Below are 23,086 nucleotides of genomic sequence, written 5' to 3'. Positions count from 1 at the left end.
CTTCACCTCTCCGGAGCACAGATCCACATTTTGATACCCCCACTGTAGTCTCTGGAGAGGGTTTAATTTGGGAAGTCATTGCCATACAGCTATTGTTGAAGCCAAAGAAGTGAATTAAATCATCTAGAGAGAACACGTAAAGTATAACACAAGACAACACAGGTTGGAATCTTGTATATCACTTGATATTCAAGATGTGGTTATAAAGGGAAAGGGGCTAACAGAGAAAGCTGAAAAGATGCAAAGGAATAGAGAGTGTTTCCTGAGAAATCAAAGAAGGGGAGCTTAGTCAAAGGTCAAGTGAGAGGAGGATCTGAGTTGGAAAACTCTTGCTGATATTGTGGAGAAAGAAACCAGATTGTGTGGGCTGAGAACTCTGAGAAGAGAAGGGAGAAGATGGTAACTGAAGAAAGGGGTTGAAGAGTATGGATTGAGGGTGGAAATGGAGGTTGATTTAACTTGAAAGAGAAGGAATAATAGATGGACTAAGCTGGGAAAGCAAGAGGGTAAGACCTGGACCTTCTGAAGAGAAAGGAACAGCAGTAGTTTATAGTCGTGTGCTGGATGATTCCAAAGAAATGAGTAGGGTGCACAAGAAGTGGAAGCCATGAGAGAAGGAGCCCAGCAAGGGCCATGATTCCCCATAGAGCCTGAGGAGGAAGGCTGGTCATCATCATCCTTGGGAGGTTCCTTCTACCTGCTGCTCTCCGAAGGCCAGGAGTTGAGTGTCTTTGTATCCAGGGCTCTTTCCTCAGCATTGCCATAGGCAGTGTGGGCATCCTTGTGAAGTAGGTAAACTTTGCATTGGTGCCAAACCACACCCTCTTTCTGCTTCCTGTTTCTTTCTTCCCTGCACTCCTGACTTGAAGCTCTGTGCCATTGGGCTACATCCTGGTTGTTCTACCTGGTCATTTCTACCTGCCCTACCAGTTATATGCCCAATAGTCCTGTCTTTCCTGATTCCCATCAAAGTAACCAGTTTTGTGCTTTATTTGTTCTTAATAATTATTAATAATTAATTCACCATTAATAAGAGCAGCACTATTGCCACTATTAATCCCTATATACCTCTTCCTTAAGAAAGTATCAAGAACCTAGAAAAAGGGTCTTTTATTAGTTCTCAGTTAACACCAATTAGATGACCCTATATAGGCAAAGGTGGTTCTGTTAGTTGAGGTACATGAAAATACAGAGCTTGCTCTTTCTGTCTGCTTCCCTTTGCTGCTTTTATTTTTAAGTCCTCCTCTAGCATCTCCCTCCCCTGCCTGGGTTGCCTCCATCCCTTGCCATTAAGTTAGTCCAAACTCCAGCATGATTTAGTGGCCTCTACTTTATCAAGGAAAGTCCTTGAATCCATGCCACTTCCAGAGAAAGGAGCTGTATTGGTTTGTTTACAGGATCTGTGCACAGCATGGACATTTTATAAACCACATATTGGTGTCTGTGTATTTCAGTAATTTTAAACTAATGAAAGAGGCTTACTCTGTGCCTTGGGAAATCTTCAGTCCTGGGCCTCCGTTGGCTCATCTGTGAAAGGCCAAGCTTGGACCGAATGTTCTCTCCTGTCTCTAAGTAATCCTGTGGAGGAATAAAAGATGACTTGATCATCTCTTTAAGTTATGAATTTTGCCTTAAAGAAAGAGAACTTTGTAATCCTTAGTGTCTCCCAAATTGTTCTGATTGTTGACATTATGCTTATATATAATTTCATAGAGTTGTGATCGCAACATTAATTTTTTTCTTCCTTCACACTTGTGATATTATTAACCATGTATTTATATATGAACCATGTATATTTAATTTATAAATATATGTATACATTTTATATTTGTAAGTATTTATATATACATGCACCTATGTGTGTATATTTATGTAGATAGAGTGATTGACTGTCCTCACTTTCGCTGGTCTAATGGTAGTTCATATCATTCCTGTGAATCTGATTTAAAACAAATAGCACATTTCGTGTAACATTTGAACCTTTTTAAAGCAACTTGTTATGAAATGTGGAGTGCAACTATTTTGTAGGTCATTTAAAAAGACTATATTCATGTGTATATATTCACAGCTATAGTTGTATATATACATACACATGTATATAAATGAGATTTTATTTTTGTAATGACATTTTTGATAGAATAACTGTAGAGATTCTGGGGAGAATACTATTTAAAGGTATTTATATCTGTACAGAATATTGGTGACTGGTGTTACGGAATTAATTTTTAGCTCTTTGCCGCTTTGCTTAATGCCTTAGATGAAGGCTGTCCAAAAAATTTAGGGACAGCCACATATGTAATTTAAAATATTCTAGTGGGCACATTTAAACAACTAAAAAGAACCAAGTATTATATTTAGAATGAAGAGATGAGATCCTACTGTATAACTCAGGGAACTGTATCCAATCTCCTGGGATAAACCATAGAGAAAAAAAAAAAAGAATGTATATGGGGGTGTAACTAAGCTGCTTTGCTGGACAACAGAAATTAGCACATTATAAGTCAGCTATATTTAAAAACACTCACATACAAGAAAAGAAGCAGGTGAGGTCAGATATTATATTTAACCCAATATATTCAAAATATTATTTCATCAGAAAATATAAATATATGTATAAAACATAAATATAATATGGTGGAATATGTAAATATATGTTTATAATATAGCAATATATAACATTTAAATATACATACACATATCAATTTAAAATACATAGTTTTATCAACATATGAATAAATATAAATTTCTTTAAGGACATTTTACTTTGGGGGGTTACTAAATCTTCACAGTACAATGTTTATTTTACTTGAAAGCATATCTAAATTCAAACTATCCACATTTCAAGTTGCTTAGCAGCCACATGTGGCTAATGGCTGCTGTTGGAGAACACAGTCTTGGATAAGAAAGTTGGTTTATCTTAAATTAATCTTTCATGAAAAAATTTATCCTAATTATAAAATGCAGTTTTAAAATTTCATTAAGGAAAGCATATATTTCCATCCTTTAATAAATGTTTTCTACTGGCATTTGAAGGATCTATTATTTTTAGGGCTGCAACCGTGGCATATGAAGTTTCCCTGGCCAGGGGTCAAATCGGAGCTGCAGCTGCCGACCTACGCCACAGCTGCAGCAACGCAGGATCCAAGCCGTGTCTACAACCTACACCACAGCTCACAGCAACAAGGGCTCCTTAACCCACTGAGTGAGGCGAGGGATCAAACCTGTGTCCTCATAGAAGCTAGTCAGCTTCGTTTCCTTCCACTGAGCCAGGACGGGAATTCCAAGTCTAGTGTTTATTGACAGAAGTTGATTGAAACCTTTGTCTGACGAGGGTGTTCCTTCATCCTTCACCTTTTAAGGTTAAGATTTTATTTTATTTTATTTGACTTTTTATGGCTGTACCTGCAGGAGACGGAAGTTCCCAGGCCAGGGGTCAAATTGGAACTACAGCGCCTTGCCTATGCCACTGTGCTTCAGCTTGTGGCAACGCCAGATCCTTAACTCACTGAGCAAGACCACAGATCAAACTCATATCGTTACAGGGACAGCATTGGGACCTTAACCCACAGATCCACAACAGGAACTCATTGATTATATTTTGGCTGCTTCCACAGCGTGTAGAAGTTCCTGGGCCAAGGATTGAATCCATGCCACAGCAGCAACTCTAACCACTGCAGTGACAACACTGGATCCTTAACCTGCTGCACCCCAAGAGAACTCCAAGGTTAAGCTTTTAGAGAAAATGCCACCATAAGTAACAGAGATTAAAATCCATATGATAAACTTGAATTATTTGAAAGCTACATAAACCAACCTAAGTAAAATCAAAGGTGAATATAATTTATATAGCAAGGGTTTTAAAAAATCTTTCTCCTTAGCGAAGATATCCTGTTTATTCTTTTTCTGCTTCCAGTCTTCGAATCTATTTCATATGATTTGCTCTTGTAGATTTTCTTGAGGTTTGTTGTTTTCAATGCCAGACTCTTATCTATCGCACCATGATTTTTGTTGAAGCACAGAAATGGCTCATCCATTGCAAGCAGGTCTGTAAGCAAGAGAAGGAGCAAGATGGAGTTCCTGGCGTGGCTCAGCCATTAATGAACCAGACTAGCATCCATGAGGACGTGGGTTCGATCCCTGGCCTTTCTCAGTGGGTTAAGGATCCTGAGTTGCTGTGAGCTGTGGTGTAGGTTGAAGACTTGGCTCAAATCCTGTGTTGCTTAGCTCTGGCATAGGCTGGTGGCTACAGCTCTGATTCGACCCCTAGCCTGGGAACTTCCATATGCCATGGGTATGGCCTTAGAAAGATGATAAGACAAAGAGCAAGGCCTAGATCATGCCCCTGGTGAGAAGTTTGAGTTTGGTGTTTATTTTGGTTTTAGTTTGTTTCGTAGGGACATAATCTTTTTAACTAATATTAATGTTAAGGATGAAAGCCTTTTAGAGATTAAGTTGGCTTTTTTTAAAGTTTCTTCAAATGTGAGATGCTGCATTTGATATTTTCCTTTGACATCTCTTGGAAAAGAGGAGGAGGTTGCTCACTGGCTGATCAGTGTTTCAATCGTCAAATCCCTCCTTGCAAATTTGATCTTTAACCTGATCTTAGAAAAGTCTCTATTTCTAGAAACCCAATTTCCTTATTTTAAAAAGGAAGATGTTGTGTTCACAATCTTTGAGCTTCCTCTTAGATGTAAATATCTCTGAAAATAATTAAAATTAATTTTATGGATTTGTGCCTGAGGGCTTCCGAGATGTCAGCTAGCCTTGTCTCCTGTTTTACAGTTGAGCCAGGTGAGACCAGACTGGTGAAGACTTGGAGGAAGGACAAGTTTGTGGCATGGTCTTGGGTTTGCTGGTTTTTATTTTACATTGAGCAGCATATTGGGAGACAAGTTATATTGGCATTAAAAGTATTTCCTTCAGGAATGTGATTTTACTAGGGTTATAGAGCTATTAAACTTAATTAATGCTTATATATAATACTTGAGCTGTTTTAAAATGTGAATGAAATGATCATTTAAAAGTATCCTAAAACCCCAACTCATTAACAGAAGATGCAAATTTTAATCATGACTTGCATATATAGAATTTAAACAAAAACTTATCTTTTAGCTGCCTTGAGTAAGGTTAGAATTCTGCTTTCCTCTTGGAGGATTTGCTGACTCACAAATTTAAAGCATGACTCATAAAATTAAAGCATGATTGTGTTTCACATTTTCTTGTGAAAATGTCAAAAAAAATCATTGGCAGGGACACACACACTCAACTAGAAACAGAATATGGAATGCTCAAACAGTCATAACCTTATCAAAATCTGAAAGGGAAAGCTGTGTGATACCTGAAACATAGGAAAAACACCCATAAAAGCTAGTCTAAAGCACATTATTTTAATTAATGTTTAGCTTTTGAAAGGATAGGAGATGATTCAGCTTCTCACCCTCCGCAGGGATCTTTCTCAACTATTGTGAACAGTTTGATGAATCCATATTGAAAAAATAATAATAACTGTAGTTAATTGTGCCTGGAGGAATTGTTTTAGTTTTTCCTCCCTGTTTCTACTGAAACTCTTTGAATATTTATCATTAAAACGCATCACTTGCTGTTCTTTCTAAGAATGCACAACTGCTTGTGGCTGGTTGCACACACACCATGCAGTTCTACTGGGGAAATAGTTTGTTCATTGCTTTCCCTCTGCCTGAAATAAGACCCTCCCGACATACATGCCCACACACATCTCCCTGTGGGGTCTGGCCAGCAACTACTAAATCTTAGGAACGCAGCCTGAGTCAGGTAGGAAGTCAGCTCTGTGCTCTCACCTTTGCTCCTCTAATGCCAGGTACCTTCCTCTGCCATGGCCCTCCTTCCCCCTCACAGGCTGAGCTTGGCCCTCCCTGACTTCAGATTCTCCTGTTCACTTACACACAACAGCCCCAGATGTCTGTGGCAGGTATTCACATGTAATCTTAACAGAGGTTTAATTTTAAAGAATTATTCTATGTTTCATCAGATAAAAGAAACCATTGTGCATGAGCTCTTTTACCATTTTATGTTCCACGAAGAAAGAAAAATGGGCATTCCCATTGTGGCACAGTGGAAACAAATCCAACTAGGAACCATGAGGTTGCAGGTTCATCCCTGGCCTCACTCAGTGGGTTAAGGATCTGGCATTGCCATGAGCTGTGGTATAGGTCACAGACGCGGTTCAGATCTGGCGCAGCTGTAGCTCTTATTTGACCCTTAGCCTGGGAACCTCCATGTGCTTGGGATGTGGCCCTTAAAAGCAAAAAAAAAAAAAAAAAAAAGAAGGAAGAAAGAAAGAAAAATGTCTGCCAGTTGACATCAATTACAAGAGATATTCTGGCTTTAGGAAGGTTGGAATATGAACAGGTTTGCACCTTGGATTCAATGACATGAGATGCCAGGAGGCTGTTGCTTGGGGAAGAGTGATTTTACTATGGGGTAATTCAAACATACCACCATGCACCCACATCACTGTAAGACTGTTCTGTTCTCTTGAAAAGTGTGTTTCTTGTGGGGCAAAAGACGGCCCATTTCCCAAAGAAAGCTAAATGCTCATGTGCACAATAGGACTTGACAGGCTCTTAGATGGTAGCAAGTTTTAGTTAGGAAATAGAGATTTTGAATACACTAGGAAGATAAATGACAAATTTGGCAGCGGCTCTGATCTGCAATTCAAGAGAACCCACCATATGCTCAGTACAGATACAGGAAAAAGAGATTCTGGACTCAGTTTCCATTAGTACTCCAACTAACAGAAAGCCTGATCACTGAGAAAAGAGAAGATTCTGCTCAAGTTGGAAAAGTAATTAATTTGAGACATATGACTGCACAAGAAACAGGACACACTTAGGAAATGTGAGTCAAAAGGAAGCTTCCTGAAATAATTTTGTGGGTTGAAAGTACTGATACAGTGAAATATAACTATTCATATTACCTTTACTCTGAATAAGAGTTGGCTCAAGAATTTTAGATTCTTTGCATAATTCACATATAATCAGAGGTGCCATCAGCTACTCTATAAACTCATAGAAAAGGGTTCTGCATCAGAACAAATGTTCAGTGGAGCTGAAGGTGGCTTTTATGGAATGAAAATACTCTCCCATGTTAGTTTTCCAAGGAGGAGAATTCAGGATCAGGGTTTGAGGCAGCCAAGGACAGACTGACTTCTCTTTGTAGCAGTGCATCAAGTTTTGTTTAAACCAGGATTGCTTTAGTGTTCTGTGAACTTGACAGTATTATTTAGAACTTCTGCTTATGTATTGGCCAGCCAGTGTGTTCAAAATAGCTTTTCACTGGCTACAGGAAATAAAAGCAAGTGGGACAGTTGTAGTCTGTCCACATATGTGGAAAAAATTGAAGACTTAACACCAAGCATGTAAGAAAAGCTTAGAGACGAATGAGTGAATAATAATTACACAGAACCCCCATAGAAAATCTGAAAAAATTATCCCTCCTCGTCTTCTCCCAGTTTTTCCCACAGGGCATGATTGTCTCTCATCCACATGGGTGTGTCTGAGAACAGCTGTGAGTTTTGTTTTTTTTTTTTAATCTTAGTTGATTTACAAGTTGTGCCAATTTCTGCTGAACTGCAAAGTGACCCTGTTACATATTCCTTTTCTTATATTATTTTCTATCATGTCCTATCCCAAGAGATTGGATATCTCTGTGCTGTACAGTAGGACCTTATTGTTTATCCATTCTAAATATAATAGTTTGCATTTTCTAACCCCAAACTCCCAATGTATCCCACTCTCTCCCCTCTTCCCCTTGGCAACCATACATCTGTTCTCCATGTCTGTGAGTCTTTCTGTTTTGTAGATAGGTTCATTTGTGCCATATTTTAGATTATTCATATCAGTAATGTCATATGATGTTTGTCTTTTTCTGACTTCACTTGTATGATAATCTCTACTTGCATCCACTATTTCATTTTTTATGGCTGAATAGTATTCCATTGTATATATGTACCACATCATTACCCATTCCTCTGTCAATGGACATTTAGGTTGCTTCCATATCTTGGCTATTGTAAATAGTGCTGCAATGAACTTTGGGGTTGATATATCTTTTTAAATTATTGTTTTCTCCAGGTAGAGGCCCAGAAATGAGATTGTTGGATCATATGGTAGTTCTATTTTTAGTTTTCTGAGGTACCTTCATACTGTTTTCCATGGTAATTGTACCAATTTACATTCCTACCAACAGTGTAGGAGCATTCCCTTTTCTCTACACCCTCTCCAGCATTTGTTATTTGTAGACTTATTAATGATGGCCATTGTGATCAGTGTGAGGTGGTACCTCAATGGGGTTTTGACTTGCATTTCTCTAATAATTAGTGATGTTGAGCATCTTGTCATGCGCCTGTTGGCTATCCATAATGTCTTCTTTGGAGAAATAATCTATTTAGGTCTTTTGCCCATTTTTTAATTTGGTTTTTTTTTTCTTTGTTGTTGTTGAGTTGTATGAGTTGTTTGTATATTTTAGAGATTAATCTTTGGTTGGTTGATTGTTTGTAACTATTTTCTCCCATTCCCTAGGTTGTCTTTTTGTGGGTCCCCCCCACCCCCTCCATGGTTTCCTTTGCTATGCAAAAGCTTGTAAGTTTGATTAGGTCCCATTTGTTTATTTTTTTGTTTTTATTTCTATTGCCTTGAGATAAAACATTTGTATGTTTTGTAGGATTTTTATGGTACCATGTCTGATGTTTAAGTTTCTAAGCCACTTTGGTCTATTTTTGTGCATAGGGTTGAGGGTGTGTTCTAGTTTCATTGATTTCATGCAGCTGCCCGGTTTCCCCAGCACCACTTACAGTTGTGGTTTTAATTCCTGACCTTGGAGCCTGAGGTAGAGATATAATAACCCCATCAAGGTGCATCCTGGAAAAGTCTCAGAGGATTCTGTCATTGGTCTTAGTGTCACCCAAGAAGGTGCTGCCCTCAGCAGCAGTCCCACCTCTGAGCAGAAACATCTTTCCCCTTCATTACTTGTCTTACGCACAGAACTTGCTCCTTATTCAGTCATTCCCCCACCCTCAAGGTTGCTACATCAAAATTAGGAACTTACTTTTCATTGATCTATTAACTCTTGGGCCTCTCCTTCTTTGAGTAGGTCTTAATTATTATTGGTGCATCTGCTTTGTCCTCGTTGGGGAGACAGTTTAGTGAAACACAAATATTCATGTGGTCAAGTCATGCTGTTTTGTTTTTCTTATCGTGGGCTCATAGTGCATAAGCAACTTGATACTCTTCCTTGCTTATCTCCCAAGGTAAGGTGACCACAAGTAGAACTTTAGGAAATCTTTGTGCAATTAACAACTTTGAGATACAATACCATTTATTTGGGGCTTCTTTCATAAGTGACGTGTGGCAGAAGTGGAGTAATAGCTTCCACAGCAGAATGGTGAATTGAAGTATTAGCTAACTATAGACTTTATTGTATTTTACAGGGAAAATGATGTTTTTACAGCAGAATTTACAAATCTGGGATATATGAAGATCTTTTTTTACATTTTTTGCAAATGTCAAGAGTTTCCTGGATCTGAAAATTATGTTTATTTATGTCTGTCCTGCTCAGCTTGCACTGCCCAATATTGTAGCCAATAATCACAAGTGGCCTTCAAGCATTTAATGTGATTAGTCTCAATTAAGGTGTACTGTAAGTGTGAAGGACACACCAGATTTCAGACTTGATACAAAAACATGAAGGCAAAATATATCATAAGTAATTTGTAATTGATTGCATGTTGAAATAATATTTTAGGTATATTGGGTTAAATAAAAAATACTATTTAAAAATTTTTTTAATGTTTATTTTTACTTTTATTTTTAACGAATGAGTTTTCCTGTTTTTGACATCCTTGCCAGGACTGGTATTTTCTGTTCTGTTTGTTTGTTTGGAATGTAACCATTCTAAAGATGTATAGGATATCTCCTTGCTCTTTCTATTTACTTTTCTTTAGTGCCCATTGCATTTATTTTCTCATAATTCCCTCATTATCTGTGTCTTTGTGCATGATTTTTTTTCCCCATCTGTATTTCTTCTATGGGGAGGCCTCTATGTGTTTACTTGGCCTCTATTTTTTTTTTTTTTTTTTGTCTTTTGTCTTTTCTAGGGCCGCACCCACAGCATTTGGAAGTTCCCAGGTTAGGGGTCTAATCGGAGCTGTAGCTGCCGGCCTATGCCAGAGCCACAGAAATGCCAGATCCAAGCCTCATCTGAGACTTATACCACAGCTCAAGGCAATGCCGGATCCTTAACCCACTGAGCGAGTCCAGGGTTTGAACCCGCAACCCCATGTTTCCTAGTCAGATTCGTTGACCACTGAGCCACAACAGGAACAACCCCCTTTTTTTTTTTAAACTTGTGACTCCCTTCGCCCATTTCTCCACTACTCACCACCCACCTCTGGCAAGCACTAATCTATTCTCTGTGACCTTATTTTTTTTTATTTTTTAATTTTTGATTCTATGCATAAGAGAGATCAGAAGATATTTGTCTTTCTCCATCTGACTTATTTTGCTTAGCATAGTGTCCTTGAGGTCCATTTATGTTGTTGCAGATGGCAAGGTTTCATTATTTTGTATGGCTGAATAATATTTTATTTTATATATATACGTATCTATATATGTACATGTATGTATATATGTACACACACACACACATATATACACCACAATTTCTTTATCCATCCATCATGGACACTTAGGTTGTTTCCATATCTTGGCTACTATGAGTAATGCTGCAGTTAACATGGGGATGCAAATATCTTTTTGAGTTAGTGTTCTCATTTTCTGATAAATGACCAGAAGTGGAACTGCTAGGTCATGTGGTATTTCTATCTTTAATTTTTTTGAGGTACCTTCATAGTGTTTTCCATAGTGGCTGCACCAATTTATACTCCCACCAATGATGCACCAAGGTTTCTCTTTTCTTCATATCCTTACCATCACCTGATATTTCTTGTCTTTTTGATAATAGCCATTCTAACAGGTTTGAGGTGATACCACATTGTGGTTTTGATTTGAATTTCCCTGATGATTAGTAATAGTAAGCATATTTCATGTACCTGTTGGCTATCCGTATGTCTTCTTGGGGAAAATGTATATTCAGATCTTCTGCCCATCTTTTAATCAGATTTTTTTCCTATTGAATTCTTTATATATTTTTGATGTTAATCCCACATCAGGTATATGATTTGCAAATATTTTCTCCCATTCAGTAGGTTGCCTTACATTTCATTGATGATTTCCTTTGCTGGGTATGGTGTCCTATTTGTTTATTGTTGCTTTTGTTGCTTCTAGTGTTAGACTCAAAAAAATGTTTGCCAAGACCTATGTCAAAGACATTATTGCCTTTGCTTTTTTCTAGGAGTTTTATGGTTTAGAGTCTTACATTAAGTCTTTAATTCATTTTGAATGGATTTTTGTGCGTGGTGTGAGAGAGTAGTCCAGTTTTGTTCTTTTGCATGTAGCTGTCCAGTTTACCCAGCACAATTTGCTGAAAAGACTGTCCTTTTCAGATTGTATATTCTTGGCTCCTTTGTTGTGAATTGATTGACCAATATGTGGCTTTATTCTTTTTACTTTTTAAACATGGCTATTAGATCATTTAAAATTACTTATAGTATATTTGTATTGGGTAGAGCTATCTAGACTATAAGTTCCTAAGGCCAGGGACAATGCCTGGCACATATTAACTAGATGCTCAAGGCATGTTTGAGAAACCAAACTGTTGAAATGAATGTATGAGAATTACACCAGTTTTTTAAAGTAATAATTTTGAGGAGTTCCCGTTGTGGCTCAGTGGGTTATGAACCTGGCTAGTATCTATGAGGATTGGGATTCCATCTCTGGCCCCACTCAGTGGGTTAAGGATTTGGCATTGCCTGCAGTGTAGGTTGCAGATGCAGCTCCTATCTGGCATTGTTGTGGCTCTGGCATAGGCCTGCAGCTGCCGCTCCGGTTCAACCCCTAGCCTGGGAATTTCCATATGCCTCAGGGGCAGCCCTAAAAAAAATAAAATAAAATAAAAAGCAACCATAAAGTAGTGATTTTGACACTGTGGATTTAGAAAGTGATAGGCCAGATGAGATAGATTTTGTCAGGAAATCTTGACATGTTTTTAAATTCTCCCTGGTGTATGGGGCTAGAACATATACTAAAAGAGATTCAAGCACTAGCTGCCACTGCCACTTCATGAAGCATTCAGTTATGCCCTCTACAGGTTGACCTGATTTTGCCAATCATGATTCTTTTATTGTAGTGTCATATATAATCCAGAATTTTATTCATAAATGATCCATTTCCAGAGAAGATTTTTCCTATGTGCCATTTAGCTGTGGTTCTCAGACTTTAATGTGCTTAAGAGTCACTGCAAAGCCTGTTACAAATGCAGATTCCTAAACCCATCTCCAGAGATTCTAGTTCAGTAGATAAGGAATCCACATGTTAACACCCAGAAGATTCCAGTGTAAGTGGCTTGTAAACAACACAGTACTGCTGGATAGCATTATAATCTGGGAATAGCCTGAAAGTTCAGGTAGAAGGGGCAGTTTACTAAGTGATTTTTATTATCTATTATACTAAAATATCTTAAATTATTAAATATTTTTATAATAAAAAAATGTAACAAAGGGAATGATCAACAGTAAAAAGGCAACCTGCCAAATGAGAGAAAATATTTGCAAATTCTATCTCAGAAAAGGGGTTAATATTCAGAATATATAAAGAACTCTTACAATGCAATAACCAAAAAAAATGACCCAATTAAAAAATAAACATAGGAATTGAAAGGATACTTCTCCAAAGAAGATAGGCAAATCCCCAATAAGCACATGAAAAGATTCTTACCATACAAATGGTCAGGGAAATGGACATTAAAACCGCATGAAATACCACCTCATACCCACTAAGATGATTGCTATCAAAAAACAACAAAAAGCAAAATAACAGGTGTTGGGGAGGATGTAGACAAATGGAATCTTCGAAGCACTGTTGGTAGGATTGTAAAATAGCACAGTCACTGTGGGGACAAAAAAGTATGCAGGTTCCTCAAAAAATAAAAAATAGAACTACCAAATGATCCAGCAATCCCACTACTGGGTATATATTCAAAAAACTAAAAACAGGATCTCAAAGAGATGTTTGTATACCTAAGTTAACTGCAGCATTATTCACAGTAACTAAGCTGTAGAAGCAACCTAAATGTTCATCAGTGGATGAATGGATAAATAAAATGTGCCTCTATAAACAATGGAATATTATTCAGCCTTAAAAAGAAGGAAAATTTATCAGATCCTACTGCGTGGATGAACCCTGAGGACATCATGCCAAGGAAATAAGCCAAACTATTGCAGGATTCCACTTATATATTTAAGTATCTAAGATAGTAAAACTTACAGAAACAAAGTAGAATGGTAGTTGCCAGGGGCTGGAGGGAGGCAAAAATGAGGAGTTGTTCAATGGGTATAGAGTTTCCATCATGCAAGATGAAAACGTTCTGGAGATCTGTTATACAACAATGTGCATATGGTTAAAAGCACTGTACTGTACTAAAAATTTGTTATGAGGATATATGTTATATGTTTTTGTCACAATAAAAAATTTTAAAGTATTGAGTATCCTAATAGTTTATGATGAGATCCAACTCAAGGAAAGAATATAATAGTTTTGTTTCCTTGGATAATATCTTTTTTTGAGAAGTTTTGCTGGCAGCTTTGAGCTAAATAAAGTAAATGTGTCCTTGCAATGAAGCTATGTGGGTGGTGAGAGGACGGGAAACTTGTGGCCTCTCCAGGATTACTAAATTGAGGGCAAGACTTACTCATCATGAATGTCATTCCCAAAGCAACTTGTCCAAAAACCTGGATGCTCTCCAGGAAGAAAAGAGCTGCTGATTACGGGATCTTCTCATTTCAAAGGCACCCTAACACTCTCTGAGAAAATGTCCTTTCTCTGTCCTTTCTTCATACCTGAAGCCTGGAATATTATCAATTGTGTTTCTTTAAAACACCTTGTAAACTCTAATAATTTTAGGGGTCCTGGTTACCAAGACTCTTTCTGAGGCAGAGAGAGAAAGATTAGGTTGATGATGTTGGAGGAGCCAGAGCATTCACAGACAGTGCTCACTCCTGTTGCCAGCAGTTCGTGTCTGGCCAGAGGCCATCCCTTTAGGTAGCCAGCTCTCCATTCTTTCCAGTGGCTGGTAGGCAAGTGTGACTGGGTTGGCTGGCTCCACCCTTCCCTGGGGTTGGCTAGCTCCCATGAGTGAAGCAAGTAGAGTAAAGGGCAAAGGCATCAAGTGACTCCCATATTTACTAATGAGATAAAATTATAGTACTGGGTTGGTCAAAACTGGAATAATCACATTTTCCTCCTTTGTACCTTTCTTAGTATCTTGTTCTAGCTTTTGTTTGTTTTTGCAATGTGCTGGTTTATTTTTTAGAAATACTGATTATAAAAGATTTAATATCTGTAAAGAGGCATACAGATGCAATATACTTACCTCCTAGCTTATCAAAGAGAACATTATGAGTACAACGTCCCTGAATACCTCTGTCAAATAATATTCCTCATCCCTGCTGAGGTGGTAACTGCTGCCTTGAATTTTGTGTTCATCATTCCTAAGCAATTCTTTATATGTTCACTAAATGATGTTCATATATTTCAAGAATATATTTTTTGTATGTTATGGTTTCATATTTTATGTGCTCTTCTACAACTTGCTTTTTTCATTCAAACTGCCTGTTCAACTTCTTAAACTTCGTTTGAGATGTGCCTTTCAGTTTTACTCAGTTAAACTATTCTAAACACTAGTGTACAGTGTTACTGTGTAATAGCGTTTGACCCCTAAAATACAACTAGAAATGGCTTAGTTTGAAAAGTTTTTTACATGTGTCAAATTCACATGTAATTGTAATATAGTGTGTAACTGTTAAACATATTTGTTTTATTTCAGGTAATAATATAAAGTATCCTCTCATGTTCTTTCCCTGCCCCTTCTCTCCAAATCATCAACAGTAGAAAAAGAAGAAGAATAAAACATGTCAGGACACAAATGGTAAGTAATTTGTTATCTTTTCTGAATTGAGAGAGGCTAATGAAAGAGGAAGCACATGGTATATGCTCAGTAAATGTCTATTGAATGAAAAATCAAGTCACAGAAGCAGTTAGCACATATCCAGTGCTGAGTATAGTCAACTTCAATCTCCCTACTAAATGTTATATGAAAACTAATAACCAAAAATATTCTCTAGGAAATTCTTTTATGTGTAACTTTTCTCTTGGGAATATAATTATGGCTTTTGTTACCACCTTTTTTTAAGTGTAATAAGATGATACATTTTTTAATCTCTGTCTTATTTACAACTTCTAATATGAGGGTTATAAGGGAATTTTATGTGACTATATAATATAAAATAACTCAGGCTTTATGAACATTCAGGAGTCAGTCATGGCTGGAAGTGGATGATACTGAGTAAAATAGATGTGATAATCACATGGCAATGTTATTTAGCAATGCCATTTACATGCCTATAATGTACCTAAGCAGCATGTTAAACCACTTATCAACTCCAGATCTGCTACAAGCAGTGTTTCTGAACCCTTTTTGAACCCTTCACCAACTGGGCAAGCAGATCTTTGTCATGTTTTACATCCTTTAATTTGTATCACAAAAAAAAGTATAGTGTATGTTTTCATTTTTCAAAGGTACAATTAATTATAATAAGAAATATACTTTTTAAACCCTCCTCTCTCAGTAGAGAAGCAATCATGTCCAAGTTCTCTGTAACAGCAGATGTCAAACTTTAAAAGAATTTTGCATGTCTTAAAACATAATGAGCTTGAAAAGGTAATTAATAAATGGCTCGGGGATTTGGTTTCCCTGCGTATTCCCATTTGACAGCTTTCAAAGAGTTGTCAGACTGGTCTGTCTTTTCTTTCTTTCTTTCTTTCTTTCTTTCTTTCTTTCTTTCTTTCTTCCTTCCTTCCTTCCTTCCTTCCTTCCTTCCTTCCTTCCTTCCTTCCTTCCATCTTTCCCTTCCTTCCTTCCTTCCTTTCTTTCTTTCTTTCTTTCTTTCTTTCTTTCCTTCCTTCCTTCCTTCCTTCCTTCCTTCCTTCCTTCCTTCCTTCCTTCCTTCTTCTTTCTTTCTTTCATTGTTCCATCTTGCCTCATTAAGACAGGGGATGGCTGTCACCTCCTGGCAGCAGGCTTAGGGCAGTCAGTGGTGAAGTCCCCCACCTAGGAGAGTCCAGGAGGTAGCCCTTCCCAAAGTCTTCCTCCCACTAACTATACCACTTCATTGCTTGCTACTGAATTGCAGGGGCTATGGAGGACAGTGAAATGCACACTACCCTGGGATTTAGAGGCTTGGATTTTTTTTTTCCAGCCGTGCCCACAGCATGTGGCAGTTCTTGGACCAGGGATCGAACCCTCACCACAGCAGTGACCCAAGCCACCGCAGTGACAATGTTGGGATTCTTAACCTGCTGAGCCATCAGGGAACTCCTAGAGGCTTGGATTTTAATCTTTGGTGATTTGGGGCAAGATTCTTAACCTTTTGAAACCTAAGATTCTTCATTTGTTAAATGACAGGAGAGAGGCCTATTCACTAGATCTCTAAAGTCCTTTTTTCCTTTTTTCCCCCTCAAAATGGACACTTTTTTACTGTTAATCCATGACCTTTGACCAAAATACACACACACACACACACACACACACACACACACACACACACACACACACAATAGGAAGAAGTCCACCCTGTTCCTTACTCTTGAAAATTCCTTTCCCCATTATAACCACTGTTTGGGGGAATATATTCTTCCTGTCTTTTAATGCACATACTATGTTGAGGGATTATCTTTTATGTAAAAGTTCTACCTGTTTTCATCTTACTTTCTCTGATTTAAGCTTATAATGAAACCCTTTTAACTTATATATTTATTTTTTAAATTTTATTATTTTTTTATTACTCAAAAACATTTATCACATCTGTAGTTGTATAATGATCATCACAATCCAGTTTCACAGGATTTCTATCCCATAACCCAAGCACATCTCCCGACCCCCAGAACTGTCTCCTCTGGAGACTGTAAGTTTTTCAATGTCTGTGAGTCAGCATCTGTTCTGCAAAGAAGTTCCGTCTGTCCTTTTTTAAGGTTCCACATGTCAGTGAAAGCATTTGATGTTGGTGTCTCATTGTATGGCTGACTTCACTTAGCATGATAATTTCTAGGTCCATCCATGTTGCTAAGAATGCCAGTATTTTGTTCATTTTAATGGCTGAGTAATATTCCATTGTGTATATGTATCACATTTTCTTTTTTTTTTTTTTGTCTTTTTTTTTGCTATTTCTTTGGGCCGCTTCCACGGCATATGGAGGTTCCCAGGCTAGGGGTCTGGTCTAATTGGAGCTGTAGCCACAGGCCTACGCCAGAGGCACAGCAACGCGGGATCCGAGCCGTATCTGCAACCTACACCACAGCCCACTGCAACGCCGGATCGTTAACCCACTGAGCAAGGGCATGGATGGAACCGGCAACCTCATGCTTCCTAGTCGGATTCGTTAACCACTGCGCCACGACGGGAACTCCTTTTTTTTTTTTTTTTTTTTTTTTTTTGTATCACATTTTCTTGATCCACTCCTTGTCGATGGACATTTAGGTTGTTTCCAGGTCTTGGCTATTGAAAAAAGTGTTGCAATGAACATCAGAGTACATGTGTCTTTGCGAGTCATGGTTTTCTCTGGATAGATGCCCAGGAGTGGGATTGCTGGATCAAATGGTAGTTGTATTTTTAGTTTTCTGAGGAATCTCCATACTGCTTTCCACAGTGGTTGCACCAATTTACAATCCCACCAACAGTGTGATAGGGTTCCTTTTTCTCCACACCCTCTCTAGCACTTATTGTTTGTAGACTTTTTGATGATGGCCATTCTGGCTGGTGTAAGGTGGTACCTCATGGTGGTTTTGACTTGCATTTCTCTAATAATGAGTGACGTTGAACATCTTTTCATGTGTTTTTTGGCCATCTGTATGTCTTCTTTGGAGAACTGTCTGTTTAGATCTTCTGCCCATTTTTTGATGGGGTCGTTTGTTTTTTTGGTATGGAGCTGCAGAAGGTGTTTATAAATTTTGGAGATCAATCCCTTGTCAGCTGATTCACTTGCAAATATTTTCTCCCATTCTGTGGGTTGTCTTTTCATTTTGTTTAGGGTTTCCTTTGCTGTGCAGAAACTTTTAAGTTTGATTAGGTCCCATTTGTTTATTTTTGGTTTTATCGTCATTACTCTAAGAGGGGGATCTGAGAAAATGTTAACTTATTTATTTAAAATAAAAATTTTAGGAGTTCCCATCGTGGCGCAGTGGTTAACAAATCCGACTAGGAACCATGAGGTTGCCGGTTCCATCCATGCCCTTGCTCAGTGGGTTAACGATCCGGCGTTGCAGTGGGCTGTGGTGTAGGTTGCAGATGCGGCTCGGATCCCGCGTTGCTATGGCTCTGGCGTAGGCCTGTGGCTACAGCTCCAATTAGACCAGACCCCTAGCCTGGGAACCTCCATATGCCGTGGAAGCGGCCCAAAGAAATAGCAAAAAAAAAGACAAAAAAAAAAAAAAAGACAAAAAAAATTTTATATATTTAAGGTGAGCAACATGATGATCTGATATTAGTAGTGAAATTATGACCACAGTCAGGCTAATTAACATATCGTCTCCTTTTATAGTTACTATTTTGGGTGTGTGATGAGTACCCGTGAAGGGTAATACCCTCTCCAAAGCCTATTTCCAGTGTTCAACACAGTATTGTTTAGTGTGATCCTTGTGTCTATACATTAAATATATAAACTTCTTCAACTTTAAAATAACGGAGAAGGATATAAAGTAAACCATAATAACCCTTGCTAAGGAAGTCGTCTGAAACTCTCCTCTGATTTTTTTAAGAACAAATGGTGGGCATTGAAACTTGTAAATGTTATCTGGCAGGAGAGTATAAATTATCAAGTTTTGAGATGCATATTTTGAAATAGTAGTATAAAGCAATTTATGTTTTAGGGCACTAGTCTGGCAGAGTTTGAGTGTTAATGGGATGGAGTGGAAGAGGGTACATGTCTACAGAAGGAGAAGCTGGGGGTCCTGTGTGAGCTTTTAGACAGGAGTGCTAGAAGGAAGGAAGGTGTGGACAAAGCAGGGATCACCAACGACAGACTTTGTGGCAAGATTTGGGAACCCTGGTCACTTTGACAGAATTCCATTTCGTTCTCAGTCAAATTTTTTTCTAATTTATTCTTAACATACTTTTTGATGGGATCGGTACTGTGCTGCTTCCTGAGGACTGGCCTCCTATCTGTATTTTAAGCATTTATGTTTAAAAGTTTAAAGTTTTAGTATGAGAAATCTGTAATTTTTTGAAAGATTTTTTATTTTTCAGAACTTTATTTGACAGTACTCAGAACACCTAACGTGCGATCTACCCTTCTGACAGACATTTAAGTGCATAATATAATGTTGTGAGCTGTGGGCACTGTGTTGCACAGCAGATCTCTAAAACTTATTTATCTTGCACAGCTGAAAGTTTATGTGTGTTGTTTAACAACCTCCCATGTCCTTCTCCCTGCCCAGCCTCTGGGGCCCACCATTCTCTTCTCTGATTCTTTGGGTTTGACTGTGTTAGGTACCTCTGTGACAGACTTTAAGTATGCTATTTTTCAGCTCCTTATCTCAACTTTTCTGTTTTCACTTCAGTGGTGCCTGTAACGCTAAAGTGGAGGGAACATGGGTGTCTGGCTTTATCTCTGACTCACTGGGGTGCTTGAACCAGTTACCTCCGCCCGGCTTGGCCTCACTTTTTCTGCTTCTAAAAGGAGGATGTCCAGTCTTTTGATATTTAAATTCCTCAAGGTTTAGCTTCGTGATTTCCTACAAAAGTTTCTTAATTTCCTCACTTAAATGTATTGAAGTATCATTGATTTACAATGTTGTGTTAATTTCTGCTGCACAGCAAAGTGATTTAATTACACACACTTGTTTTTTAATGTATTCTTTCCCATTATGGTTTATCATAGAACATTGAATATATTTATCTGCGCTGTACAGTAGGACCTTATTGTTTATCCCCTCCATGTACATACAATAGCTTACATCTGGTAATCCCAACCTCTCACTCTATCCCTCTCCCAAGCCCCTTCCCCTTGGCAACCAAAAGTCTGTTCTCCTTGTCCTTGAATCTGTATTCTGTTTCATAGACAGGTTCGTTTGTGTCATATTTTAGATTCCACTTATAAGTGACATCATGTGATGCTTGTCTTTGACTAACTTCACTTAGTATGATAATCTCTAGGTCCATCCATGTTGCCACAAATGGCATTATTTTGTTCTTTTTTATGGCTGAGTAGTATTCCATTGATACATTCATCTGTTAATGGATATTTAGGTTGTTTCCATGTCTTGGCTATTGTGAATAGTGCTGCTATGAACATTGAGGTGCATGTATCTTTTGGAATTATACTTTTGTCTGGATACATGCCCAGGAGTGGGATTGCTGGATCACATGGTAACTCTCACCTTAGTTTTCTGAGGAACCTCCATACTGTTTGCCATAGTGGCTATACCATTTCCTTACTAACTTTTAAGGTTTTGGTGTAAGTTAGATGTGGTTGACCTTTTGGTGTAAAAGCCACATAAGAAAGTATTTAAATGTTTGTTAATGTTGTAAATGTTTGGATAAATTTGTTCACACCATAATATCTTAATCTTTTTGAAAGTCATGGGTAAAATGGCTCTTCAAATGCTTTTTAGCAGTTATCCCTGGGACTTACAGGATCGATATGCTCAAGATAAGTCAGTTGTGAATAAAATGCAACAAAAGTATTGGGAAACAAAGCAGGCCTTTATTAAAGCTACAGGGAAGAAGGAGGATGAACATGTTGTTGCCTCTGATGCAGACCTGGATGCCAAGCTGGAGGTAAGTACTTCATTGCCCTCTGTCCCAGCACAGCCCACCTTGCTTGTGTCAGAGTCTGAGAGTGTGCTTGATGGGCAAGCTGGGTTGTGTTTTGTATTTGAAAACATATTGCAAACAGCTCGTTCTTGAGAACAATCTAGGATCAGATAAATTTAATCCCATCATATTTCTTTTTAAAAACCCATAAATTCTCCTGTCACCACCCGAATGCCTCAGTTAATATGTTTTCCAAGTACTTTGTTGGAATGCATGGAATGTGGTAAATTCTCAATAACTATTTGTTGAAAAAAATGAATGCAATCAAAGAGCCACTGCTGCTGATAATGACACTAAGGTTAGGCATATATTTACATTAAAAAAATAAAAAAGAGCAAAAGGTCCTGGAAAAGTGAGTCTAATAAGTTTGCAGTGAATCCTGGAAAATTGTAGAATGAACTAATTAATATTTAGTTAGTTAATACAGAAAGCTGAATTCATATCTGATTGGTCCTTGAATACTAGTATACCTGCTAAAAGGCCCACTAATTACCTTCCTTGCTGGACATTCTGCCAATACTTGAGATCAGAATTCTAAAAGCATACTTATCACTTCTGTGAATGACAGGGCACGGAGGGAAATTATATGTCTCATAGTCTGACAAGAATTCAGAATGACAGCTAAATTTAATACATAGGCTAAAGTTAGTGAGCCAATCATTTAATGGGACAAAAATTAAAAGCTCATAATTTCAAAAAGCTTTCTGAGAAGGGTGGTCCGGATGGTGGAAACCATGGTTAATCTGGAACAGAGAGGTTAAAGGAAGATGTGCTAGTTTTGGATTCTATGGGAAGGCCTGTCATGTGGAAGAGGGCTAAGGTTTATTCTGTGCATCTGAGGGTAGAACCAGAGCCAGGGCCACTGTTCATGGTACTCATCTCTCATGGAATTATCTCAAGTGTTCATTGGTCTGCCTGCCCTCCTTCCACTGGGAGGTCAGACTCCATGTCCACCTTATTCACTGCTGTCCCCTCAGCCAGACACACAGGACTCATTCAGCAAGTATTAACTGATTGAGTGTACATGTTATTGCAATTAAGATTAATTCCCAACCCTTTGGTCAGTGGAATTGTTCTCACAGAAGCTGGGTTTGACAGAGATGTTCTAATGGAGATCACTGAAACAGAGAAAAGTGGAACCAGGAGCCTCTATTCTGAATTTAGTGTTCTCAGTAGACTTGAAATGATTATAAGTTGCATGTACTCTTCACATCTTAGAGATTTATTTTTTTCCTCTTAACAACCTAGTAAATCCAAACATTATTCAAAAAGTAATTTAATGTGTTAATTTCTAGTATGTGAAACATAGTACAGTAATTTTATATTTATGTTAGGCTCTTGCAGCAGCATTTTCACTGAACCAACTGTACTTGAATCAAAATAGCTGCTGTCCGAGACCTATGGCATCCAAAGCCCTTAACTGTGACTAATAATTTTACATGTGATGAAGTTGCTGTTGCAGTAATGTTCAGACTGATGTCGATGTTTATAGAGAAAGAGAATGTATTCCATCAATAAAGCATATGAAGAAGTGCAGTCCATTGTGATGCGCTCTTCAACTAAGTTATACGTAGAAGCCTAGCTTATAAAACAAGAACTTATATTTTGCTGGCAAGAAAAGTTTGTGTGCCCAGCTGTGGTAATGGGCAGATTCGATTACAACCTGTTGGGAAGTTCATAGTGAAATGTGGCACTAAGTTTAAATAAGTGTAAGAATTGCTTGTTAATGAAATCCTTTTCTGAAAAACAGCTCTTAAGTACAAGAACTGACAAAACAATGCTGTGATGACCGAAGTCTTTTAGTGGGTGCCAAGGCAGAGTAGGTTGACTAGCTGGTGAAAATGTTTATCTTATTTTGGGTGTGATTAAAAAGTGTAATTGTCAGACTCATGGAACTAAACTCTCCAGAGGTGTGGATTTTGTTGCATTTAATTTATACTTCCATTTTAAAAAAGCGAACAGTAACAACAGACTAGCTCTCGAACATATCTTTTGAGTATCCTTGCTCCTGTGTTCAGGAATTGCTATGTGTTGATGGTTGGTGACCCAGAATACCTCTAATCAAGTA

At 38.0% G+C, this 23,086-nt stretch overlaps 1 protein-coding gene across 7 annotated transcripts in view; it reads left to right on the top strand.

The window, feature by feature from the left end:
* The window catches only part of ICA1 (islet cell autoantigen 1), a 150,615-nt gene that overhangs the window by 6,927 nt on the left and 120,602 nt on the right, over positions 1 to 23,086 (top strand). For 4 of the 7 annotated variants that reach the window (XM_021102429.1, XM_021102425.1, XM_021102428.1 and 1 more), the window contains exons 2-3: positions 14,977 to 15,078; positions 20,817 to 20,982. In XM_021102429.1, coding sequence (XP_020958088.1) covers positions 15,062 to 15,078; positions 20,817 to 20,982 — 183 coding nt within the window. In that variant the 5' untranslated portion in view covers positions 14,977 to 15,061. The remainder of the gene's footprint in view (positions 1 to 14,976; positions 15,079 to 20,816; positions 20,983 to 23,086) is intronic. The other 3 variants (XM_021102427.1, XM_021102430.1, XM_021102426.1) reach the window with 1 other exon arrangement.

Source organism: Sus scrofa, chromosome 9 (genome assembly GCF_000003025.6).
Source record: "Sus scrofa isolate TJ Tabasco breed Duroc chromosome 9, Sscrofa11.1, whole genome shotgun sequence".
In the NCBI taxonomy this organism is placed as follows: Eukaryota; Metazoa; Chordata; class Mammalia; order Artiodactyla; family Suidae; genus Sus; species Sus scrofa.
Note: the sequence above shows the minus strand (reverse complement) of the source record. Positions and strands in the feature narration are given on the sequence as shown.